Below are 10,786 nucleotides of genomic sequence, written 5' to 3'. Positions count from 1 at the left end.
CAGCTTTGGGAGCTCTCGGGGACGCCCAAGGCTTGCCCCGGTAGGGGGGAGTGTGTGCGCGCGTGTGTGAGATGAGGATTGTGGCAGGCTGGCTGCTGCTGATGTGGGCAAGTGTGCTCTGTGTGCGGCGCTGCGCTGGCGTGCGACGCGCGCGTGCTGTGTACGTGTGCGTGCTGCGGTCGCGCGCGCGTCTGTGTGTGCTGCGCGCGCGCCGCCGGTGTGTGCTGTGCGCTGTGCTCTGTTTTGCGCCCTGTTTGTGCAGCTGGGAGGCGCAGGCTTGGCTGGCAGGGCTGCGCGGTGGGCTGCGGCGTGCTGCGGGTGGTCGCGCGCCTGCCTGATGGTGTACGGCGGCCGCGCAGCCCGCCCGACCGGGTCGTCGGCGGCCCAGGGCGCGAGCATGCGGTCGGCGCTGCATGTGAGGCTGCTGCGCGGCTGGCGCGTATGTTTCCGTGCGGCGAGGGACGCGCGTATGTGTTCACGCTGCGGGCGCGGGCGGGCGCGGGGGGCGGCGCGGTCTCACCGCGGTCCGACGTCGGTTGGTCTTCGGCGTGGCGAGGGCGGGCGCGCAGAGAGGCCTGCCGCCATCGCGTTGCCGCGAAGGAAAAAGAATCTCACAAAGATTCCAAAGCATTGTTAATTGCAAAGGGGGGAAAGGTCCCTCGACCCCCGCCTGCAACCCTCGCGCGACAGCACACCACTGCTCCGCACGAGACGCCGTTGCAGGACCAGCCCCCATCGCCATCCATCGTAGAACATGATCTCGAGCACTGCCCCAGCCCCCCAGCCACTACACCATCATAGTCACCCGCGCGAGCCTCTCGATGCGCGAGGCGAGATCGAGGCCGGCGTAGTGCTGCTGCATCGACCTCGCTCGCTCCTGCTCGTTCCAACTAAAGAGCAGTCGATGACTGTGTTGGTAGCGCCGATCAGGTCGACCATCCTCGCGCGGAGCGCCTTCACTCGTCGGTCGGACATCAGGCCGAAACAAGAGCCGTGGGTTGCGGGCGTCTCTCTCAAGGGCAGACAATGAGAGCAGAAGGCAGACACGTCCCGCACATGTCCCCGTTCACAGTTGAACTAATTCTAACGGCTGTACACTGTTTATTAATCGGCCGTCCGCGAGCCCCTAGCTCGCCGACGGCGAGAGAGATGCCACGAGGGGTCGCGGTGGCGTCCATCGCCAGGCTCCCTAGCTCAACCGACGACCCTTCGGGATCGACGGCCGATCGTCATGTACGACGCACCCCTTGCCTTGCGCTGCGCCTCCTCCAGGTTCCCGTCGGCCTCCCGCTGGTACCAGCTCCGCATCGCCCCGGCGGTCGTCGCCGCATCGGCGGTTGACTCTGCGAGGACCTCATCCCTAGAAGCGGAACACGGACTCTTGTCTCCCACCCAGCACTCGAGAGGACGCGTACTCAGCCCGTAATCCGCTGGACTCTTCGCTGTACTCGTGGCCCCTCGTACTCACGCGGTGCTCTGAATGCTCTGCTCAACACGCCGTCTTCACGCCCTCATGTCGGCGTATTCACAGCGCAGGACCTCCTCGACCGTCGCCGTGCTGATTGACGACGAGCACCGCGAGCGCTGCGTGCGCTACGCCCTCCTGCTCCTCGGCCTCCCGCGGGAGTGGCAGCTGCCCTACGCAATCCTGCGCAAGATCGCAGTTGCCGCCGCCACCGACGGCTGACGCTCCCCTGCCGCGAAAGCCGTAGCGCGTGCAGCGGCTCCTGGGCATCTGGGGCACCACGCCCGGCGCGACACCTCGCGGCGCCTGTACCGCGCCAGTACTGCGCCTCGCGGAGCTGCCGGGTAAAGCCGTACACGTAGCAGCGGCCAGCGCGGGTGCCGAATCCCCGTCCCGCCCGCGTCTTCCCAGCGATATTACTCCGTCGCCACGTCGTTTCTCCCCACAGCCAGTCAGCCACACGCCGCGTGCACGACTGCTCTCTGCTGTCCCACACAGATGTCCGCAACCGCATGTCCCACGGCGAGAGGGAGAGACCAGATCTGCTCTCGTCTCGAATGCGCTCGGCACCGTGTACAGCTCTATGCACGTGGGCCCCGGGCCGTGTTGACCGTGTCCCTTTGATGATGTATTTGGTCGCTAAGTATTGCAATAGCTCTCACACATCACAAGAGTCCCTAGACGCGAAAGAAATTCATTGCGAGAATGATTTCTAGATCTCATGTCACCGTGGTCATACCTTGGTCCACACATTGCCGTCAGGGAAGGATAGCCCGAGGCCAGTCCACGTGGCAACCACATCCGCCGGCCCGCCCTTGGGCGTAAAGTCGATCAGCAGCCGCCGGCCACTCACTTCGGCCTTCACTTTCCACGCCTTCCCGTCCTCGTCAGAACCAATGATGACGGCATTCTTGCCCGCCAGCTTGACCTTGCGTGGACAGCCGGGGTGATTCGGATCGGAATAGCTGCCAGCGAAGCGGATGCCCGCCGGCTCGCCCTGCGGCGAAGCGGCGAAGCGCTGGGCGGCGCCCTGCTCCGAGGCGGAGAGCGCGTTGGCGGCATACCCGGTCTCCTTGACCGCAAAAGCAGGCAGGGCGGTCGCAATCGCCGGGGCAGCAGCGATGATGGAGCGGCGGCTAGGAGTCTTACGCGGAGGGGCGAGCGACGCCTCGCAGAGGGCGATAGCCAGCATGATCGTTCCTGCAAGCAACAGTGGAATTCCGGGAAGGAGGTCGCGGATTTCTTTTGAGAGCGCCTTCGTTGTTAATAGTACAAACCCAATGGTCCCTTGAGCGGTCCGTCGTTGCAGTCGCACACACTCACACGCCACGCCGCACCGCGCGCCCACCCGCTGCCCCGCCCACCGGCCGCCCAGGCGGGAAAGAGATGAGGAGATGGGACAGCGAAGGAGGAGCCTCAAACACGTATGGGAGGGTTCAGTAATGCGCCACGCTGCCCGGCGTCTCTCACTTTCCGGGACAGCCCCGCCCTTTTGAGGCAGGAGAGTGACGGCTACCCCGTACGCCCTGTTGCTTCTACCCCGACGCCGACCGCCCATTCCCCCCCGTTCCCCCCTCGAATTCTCCGGACCCCGACAAGCCGCTCGACGTTGGGCCTCTGCCCTGCACGCCCCCGCCCCTTCTGCCCCTCGCACACACCCAGGCCCGACACGCACATACAAGACAAACCCGGCGTCCTGCTCTCAAAAGAAAAGAAAAAGGGGAAGGAGGAGACCAGCGGGGGAGACTCCCCGCCTATGCAACACCCCAGAGAGGGGCTGCCATCGCCGAAGCTGTGCCTAAGCATAACTCCCAAACCCGCAGCGGCCCGGGGGGCCTTGGGGGCAGCCTGCCGGACCGCTGTTGCACGGGGCCAAGCACCAGAAGATGAGTGTAGTTGATGGATCGGGCTGTCGACCGTGCCTCCCCTCTTTTCGCCAGAGTGGGACCTACGCCGCGCCGGGTAGGGGGCGCGCCTGGTCCTCGACGGAGCCGCGCGCCCCAAACGACCCAGGCGGCGAGTAGTCGTCGTCGAACCTTCGACGCGTAGTCGCCCGTGGTCAGCGCCCCTCCTCCCTCGCCCGTCCTTATTCGTACTGCACCCGAGGCGCCCGCGGCATCTCGCCGCCCATCTTCGGCCACGCGTTGTAGTCGAAGATGGCGGCGTTGCGCCTCGCGACGATGGTCGAGTGCACTTGCAGGAAGCGCTTGCGCTCGCTACTGACCCGCCATCGTTCGCTGTCGGAGGACGCCTTAGCGGCCTTGATGTCGAAGTTGGTGTTGAACCACGTCGCCGCCTCGTGCCCGATGCCGCCACGCGTGCTCGCCGCCCACGTCATAAAGTCGCAGTTTTTGGCGTCGCACGCCGCTGCCTTGGCCTTCCGCTTCGTCGCCTCGGCGTAGTCGGTGGCGAGGTGCTTGCCGCTCGCCAGCGGGCGCAGCCTGTCGTGGTGCACCGCGGTGACGCACGTGCCGTCGTACACCACGGCGCGTGCCGACTCTGCGTAGTTGCCGAAGACGCCGTCGCCTCGCTGGTACGGGTTGGTGTCCGGATCGTGCGCCCGCGTCGGGTCCCTGCAGCCGAGCCTCACCTCCATGACCTTTGCCGAGGCGCCGAAGGCGCGGGCGATGTCCGTGACGTGGGTGTTGAGGGATGCGTGCCAGGTACATACTTTTCTTTTATCCTCTATACTCAAATCAATTTGGTGAGTGAGTGTGTGTGTCACTCACAAATCAATTTGGTTGCCCATGGGACGACGTGCTAGTCACACAGCAATATCACTGTCTCTGTATTTCTAGTCACACAGCCACCCCCTATCATCTTATCTAGCTCCTTGGCACACCACACAGACAACAAATCACTGAGAACGAAATTCGCACAATGTCTAGTCCCACGCCCGCCACATGACGCCCACCGCCGCCGCGTTGGGCGGCGCGCGCCGACGCCGACCATCACCACCGAGGAGAAGACCGACCGACGACCGACCCGACCGACCGTGGACCGACGGCTCGCACGGCCGTGCGGTGAGCAAAAATTTGGGTCGCTGCGCGCCTGCCGGATGCTCTGCGACGTCTGGACGCTCGCCAGAAACGCCAGGAAGCTTGCCTTCCACCCCTGGGCCCAGGGCGAACGACAGATTGGTCGGCAGCCTCTGCGACGCTCCGATCGGCTCCTCTCGACCTCATCGCCTGCGACGAGCCAGCACATTTGGCCACGGGACGCTGCGCAAAAAAGAATTTTCGAAAAAAGAATATCGCTGCGCAGCGCGACCGCTCTAATTCGATGGCGCTGCTGGCAGTGCTGGGGTACGTAGCGGCTAGCCGGCCGTAGAGGGGGGGGGCGCGGGGAGTGCAGTGCGGACTGCGCCGAGACTGCGGTGCGCGCCGTCGGGGGCTGCGGAGGCGGAGGTTGGCCAAAGATGACCACCGGGACATCTGACGCACATGATCGCATTTTTCGAGGGCTGGAATCGGGACACGGGCTTGTAGGGTGCGTAGACAAATCAAAACGGTGCGCGGGGAGCGCGCCCCCTCCGTACTCGGCGCGATGCGCTGTCACACTGCTCCGGTACTCGATCGGGCGTTCTCAGCTCTCCGCGACGCGGAGCGCGCGCATCGCGCCCTTCAGCTCCGCCACCTGGTCGAGCGCGTCGCCGAGCAGCCCCTTGGCCACGCCCAGGTCACGCAGCTGCTCCACGCCGCCGCTCGCCCGCACCTCGGCGGCGTGGTCGGCCACGTAGCGGCGGCACTGCGCGAGGAGCCGCCCGTCGCCCGTCGTGTGCGCCGCCTCGAGCAGCGGCACGGCGGTCGCCGGCGCGACGCTCTCCTGCAGCGCCTGCGCGCAGAGCAGCTCGAGGCGCGGCACCTGGTACATCTGCGCCAGCTCCCGCAGGTCGAGCGCGCGCTGCGCCCTGCCGCCCTCCTCCTCGCCGAGGTCGAAGTTGTCGGTGAGGAGGTAGCGGACAAGGGCAGTGAAGCTGGCGAGGTCGGTGTGGGACACCGTGACCTCGGCGGCGTCGCGCTCCTTCATGCCGATGCCAAACATGGTCCGAAAGACAACGGACCGGGCGCAGAGGTTGCACTTGCTCACGTGCTCGATGCGCTCCTCGTCGTCGCCGACCAGGAAGGTGACCATGCCCTGCGGGAGGGAGGCGTCGCCCCACGTCTTCGCCATGTCGGCGGAGAAGGTGGAGGGCGGAACGACGATCGGGGCAAAGGAGGGAGGCGGAGTAGGCGCAACCAGGCAGACCTGGCGGAGGCCACCTCTCGAACCAACCGTAAACTTTGTGCGGACCAGAAGAGTGCTCCCGCCGGCGCTGATGGCGATTTCGAGTGGTTCGTTGAACTCCGCTGCGTCGCCCACGCCGTCAGTGCTGCCCTCGTTGCCACTGCCCGCGATCGTCGTCACCGCGCCCGTCGCCACCTCAACCCGCCGGATCTTGTTGTTGCCTAAGTCCGCCACAAACAGCGCGCCGCCGTCTGGGCTGATGGCGATGCCAGATGGGCCGTCGATCTGCGCCGCGTCGCCCACGCCATCAGCGTTGCCCCCCTCGTCCTCGTTGACGCTTCCAGCGACCGTCGTCACCTCTCCTGTCGTCACCTCCACCCGCCGGATCTTGTCGTTGCCTTGGTCCGCCACAAACAGCGCGCCGCCGTCTGGGCTGATGGCAAGGCCGCGTGGGCCGCAGAACTCCGCCGCATCGCCCACGCCGTCCGCGTCGCCAGGCTCGCCGCTGCCCGCGATACTCGTCACCTCGCCCGTAGTCACCTCAACCCGCCGGATCTTGTGGTTGTCTTGGTCCGCCACAAACAGCGCGCCGCCGCCTGGGTTGATGGTGATGGCAGTTGGGCCGCAGAACTCCGCCGCATCGCCCACGCCATCGGCCTCGCCCTCGCCGCCGCTTCCCGCAAGCGTGGTCACCTCGCCCGTCGCCACCTCCACCCGCCGGATCTTGTGGTTGCTGTAGTCCGCCACAAACGCCGCGCTCCTGTCCGGGCTGACAGCAATGCTGTTGAAGACGTTGCTTGCCGGCAAGGCTGCCACGCGGCGCACGCGCCCGGCCGCCGAGACGTGCAGCAGCGAGTCCTTCGTCGCGACGTACCAGGCGCCCGCGTGGTCGCTCGCGACGCCAACCGGACCGAGCGATAGAGGGCCGTCCTCGCCCTCGAGCGTGAGCGTGGTCACCTGGCCATACACGCGCGCGCCAAAGATGGGCGCCTCGAAGCCACCCGCGACCGGCACGGGCTCCTCGTCCTCCTCGCCGCCGCCGCCGGTGCGGGCGCGCTTGCGGGCGGCTGCCGCCATAGGACTGATGGGGCTGGATTCGGGACGAGCCTGGGTCGGTTCTCTCCCGAGGTTCTCGAGGTGGATATCCTTTGGCCGCGTTGGGTAGCGAGGATTGGTGTAACCCGAGCCACGGAGGCGTGTTTTCTGACGGCCGACCGTCAGTGCACGGAGTTGCCCCTTCTCCGACTGCCCCGGCTAGTTCACGAGTTTCGCGGGAGTGACCCCATGCGTCAAACCCGAGACCTAGCGCGGGTGGGTTGGAGGGGGCTTGCCCCGTTCCTCCCCATCGGGCCGCATGAGCGGCCACGCCTCGCAGATTCGTTTCCGCGCCTGGGTCAGGCGCGCGGGGCATCCCCCGGGTCGCTCGACCAGCGATCCGAAGAGTGGCCGCTATGCGAAGGAAAGAGTGGGGCCCTCGACGCCTCAGTCCGGCCCTCCGAGGGGGGAAGGGAATTGCGGGGTCCCCTCGGGCGCCTCAGTTCGGCCCTCCCGAGGGGGGGAGGGGAGCAAGGGGGCGGGGGGATCGGGGCGGGGGGGGAGGGGTCTCGGTTTCATGGGTCTAAAACTTGCCTTTCGGGGAGGGGCCTCGGGACGGCGAGCGCAGTGGCGCCCGCTCGACTTCTTCCCCTCCTCCCCCGAGGCAGCGAGTAGGTAGCGAGAGGAGGTCTCGAGCGCCTATATGAAGGTATGTGAGATGGTGATGGGAATGGGTGGTCGGTCGGGCGGTCGGGCGGGCGGGCGGGCGGGCGGGCGGGCAAGCGGGGAGAGGCGGGCGGGTGGGGCGGAGCGGGCGGGCTGGGTGATCGGGGGAATCGTGTCCACAATCGGCAGCGGCGGAGCAGTAGCAGCAGCAGCTGCTGCTGTAGCAGCAGGCAGCAGCCTGCCGCAGATTCCTGCCGTTGTCTGCGCCGCGATCCGCCGCCGCGCCGCCGCGCCGCCGCCGCCTGCGCTCGCCGCCGCCTCGTAGACGACTCCTCTCGCGCTCGGAGAGCCGCGCAGCGCGCCGCGGGTTGAGGTCAAAGTGTGCAGCAAAGTGGCGGTCATGACCTGGGTCGGTACCATTGGCTAGGGCGACGTGCCGGCCAGATTTTCAGTTTTGTTTTTATCTGAGCGCTTTCAAACGGCACCTCACGCCGAACAGCAACCGCCCCACAACACCAAGCCCGCGAGGCACCTCCGGCTCCGCCGCCTCGGCCGCAGCGGGCGGCCGCGGCTTCTGCAGCACGAGCAAGGTCCGCTCCCGCACACCGCCGAGCAGTAGCTTCGAGACGAGGCGATACCTAGGGTGATCTCGGGGCGAGCACGGGTGAGCTCGGGGCGATGTCGCGACCCGAAGGAGCGGAGGGGCGAGGCCGCCACCTCGACGGCGTGGTGGACGCGCGCTCCCTGCCGACCACCTGTTCGCAGCTGGACGCATGAAGAGCGTCCGTTCCCAGCGGTGCTGGCGCGCCTCTGCGGCTGCCACCTCGTAGCCGAGCCCGCGGTAGAGCTGGAGGGCGGGTCCGTTGAGCTCGTCCACCTGCAGCGAGAGCACGCTCTGTGCACACCTGCAATCTATTAACACCTGCAGTCTGTTCACACCTGCAGCGAGAGCACGCTCTGGGAGAGCATGTGGACATCGGGGAGATGGGGAGTGAGGAGTGCGACGAGCGGCGCACAATCGTTGATAAGCTTGGGCAAAAGGGCAAGTACGACGCAAGTCACGCTCCATCCCGCATCCGGCGATGGCGAAGCACCACATGTACATAGTTCAGCCAGAACTCGAGCGACGTGCATTCGTGGCGAAAAGAAGGACCCCATCGACGCCGAGCAGTCGGCGGAGAGCGGCGTCACTTTCACGAGCGAATATCATGCCGCCGACGATCCAGCCAGCCAGTAAGTCTTCAACGCACCGAGGCCGAACGCGTACTAGCCTCGTCTGCCTATAATGGATGTGTGACTAGCTACCCCCCCCCCCTAAAGGATTCAACCTCGAGACCTCGAGACTACTGTAGCGCGTAACACTACCCTCATTCCCTTCTCGACGGGCGCGGCACGCCCGTCCCTTGAAACATGCAAACATGATATCCTGCGAGGTCGTGTGTTGTCCGACATGGCGCTCGCGCTTGCGGCAGCCAACTTCACGGCAAGGTGGCCAGGGCGCAACCCTCAGTTCTGTGCGGACCACATTTGCAAAAGCGGCGGGAGGAGCGCCTCGCCACCCGGTCTCCGCGAGTGCGCACCCCCATGAGGCGTCCACCACACCTGCTCCAAGGTAGATCGTAGTAGGTCACGCATGGCTTCATTCAGCAGTTTTAACCCCGGTCCCCCGAGTGCATCTGTAGCAGCGTCGTTACGCATGCGCCCTGTGTGTGTGAGTGGTATTGGTTTTTCGCGCGCGCGCAGAGCAGAAAACTCGGGTTTCTTCTTTTTGATAATGGCTGCCTTTCCCGCCATCGCCACCTCTCTCCTCGACTCCCACGCTCTGTCGCCTCTCCAGGACAACGAGCCGCTGCTCGCCACCCGCCCGCCGAACCTGGTCGCGGTCACCGTCTGCGGCCACCTCGTCCACCTGCTCCGCGGCGGTGAGCGGCTGCGCACGTGGCGGCTTCCTTCGCGAGCGGTGCTCCTGCAGTGGGACTCGGCCACGGGCAGTGCGGTCGCGGTCAGCGCCGTGACGGCGGACGGCCGCCGCTGGAGGCTCGGCGCGGCTCCGGCGGCCGCGGCCGCGTGCGGAGCCAAGCGACAGCGGACGCCGCCGCCCGCCGGCGAGGACGCGTCCGAGTGGAGCCTTCCCTCGGTGGCTGGCGACGCGCAGCAGGTGGAGGCGCCGCTGATGCGGAGCTTCGCGGCGCTCGCCGCCGCGGCGAGGCCGCTCCTCGCGCGCGCCGACGCGCTGCCCCGCGGTCTTCTGCCGGCGGGGTGCGGCGCGATGTGCGATGCCCGTCTCGCGCCAGTGCTCGTGGTCAGGAACGCCGGCGAAGGCGCGGCGGCGTGCGGCGGCGCAGCGGCCGCCTCCCCGCTCGCCCCCGCCCTCTTCCACGCCCTCGTTGGCGGGACCGGCCTACGGTACCCGAACCCATCCTCCCCTACCCCACGGTACCCGAACCCATCCTCCCCTACCCTACGGTACCCGAACCCATCCTCCCCTACCCCACGGTACCCGAACCCATCCTCCCCTACCCCACGGTACCCGAACCCATCCTCCCCTACCCCGGCCTAAGGATGCTGCACGCTGACGACAGCGGAACGCTACACGCGTCCCGCCTCTCCGCCGCCGACGCCGACGACGCCGCGGCGGTGGCGGTGGCGCCCTCCCCGGCCGAGCCGCGGCTGCGGGTGGGAGGCGGAGCTGTGCAGCTTCTCGCGTGCCCGCCGTCTGAGGAGGGCGGCGCGAGCGACGCGGTCGCGGTGCTGTTTCGAGCGGGCGTGCTGCTGCTGCTGCGGCGGCTCTCGGCGCCTGTCGGGCGCCTCTTCTCGGACCCTTCTCGGACCCCTCTAGGCGAGCTGCTGCTGCTCTCGGCCGGCCGCGGCGGCGCCCTCCGGCGCGAGCTGTGGCAGCTCGAATGGATTCATTCGGCTCATCGAAGACTTCACTCAATAGGCGCCCTCCGGCGCGAGCTGTGGCAGCTCCCCGCGACCGTGCGCGCCGCGTGCGCCCTGCGCGCGCCTCTGCGCGCGCCTCCGCAGAGGGTTGGGTCGAGGCTGCTCTGCACCTCGGACCACGCCGCCTTTGTGGTCGCCCTGCCGCCCGCCGGCGAGGCGTCGCCGCTCGCAGAGGCGAGATCTCCCCATATCTCCCCATATCTCCCCATATCTCCCCGTATCTCCCCATCTCTCCCCGTCTCTCCCCATCTCTCCCCATCCCTCCCCGTCTCTCCCCATCTCTCCCCATCTCTCCCCATCTCTCCCCATCTCTCCCCATCTCTCCCTATCTCTCCCCGTCTCTCCCCATCTCTCCCCATCTCTCCCCATCTCTCCCCATCTCTCCCCATCTCTCCCCATCTCTCCCCATCTGTCCCCATCTCTCCCCATCCCTCCCCGTCTCTCTCCATC

At 67.1% G+C, this 10,786-nt stretch overlaps 2 protein-coding genes across 2 annotated transcripts; both read right to left on the bottom strand.

Moving 5' to 3' along the window:
- Nucleotides 1-2,198: 2,198 nt before the first annotated feature.
- On the bottom strand, nucleotides 2,199-2,657 carry EMIHUDRAFT_242314 (hypothetical protein; the record flags this gene model as incomplete). Its single annotated transcript, XM_005772587.1, has 1 exon — nucleotides 2,199-2,657. One exon carries the CDS (start codon nucleotides 2,655-2,657, stop codon nucleotides 2,199-2,201), a length of 459 nt encoding a protein of 152 aa, XP_005772644.1.
- A 2,393-nt stretch (nucleotides 2,658-5,050) lies between these two features.
- Nucleotides 5,051-8,362, bottom strand: EMIHUDRAFT_117715 (hypothetical protein; the record flags this gene model as incomplete). Its single annotated transcript, XM_005772586.1, has 5 exons — nucleotides 5,051-6,799; nucleotides 7,926-8,031; nucleotides 8,111-8,148; nucleotides 8,217-8,270; nucleotides 8,333-8,362. The coding sequence occupies 5 exons, from the start codon at nucleotides 8,360-8,362 to the stop codon at nucleotides 5,051-5,053; spliced, it is 1,977 nt and encodes a 658-aa protein (XP_005772643.1).
- Between the last annotated feature and the right edge of the window lie 2,424 nt (nucleotides 8,363-10,786).

Source organism: Emiliania huxleyi (genome assembly GCF_000372725.1).
Source record: "Emiliania huxleyi CCMP1516 unplaced genomic scaffold EMIHUscaffold_356, whole genome shotgun sequence".
NCBI classification, from domain to species: domain Eukaryota; phylum Haptophyta; order Isochrysidales; family Noelaerhabdaceae; genus Emiliania; species Emiliania huxleyi.
This window is presented reverse-complemented; position numbering and strand designations above follow the sequence as displayed.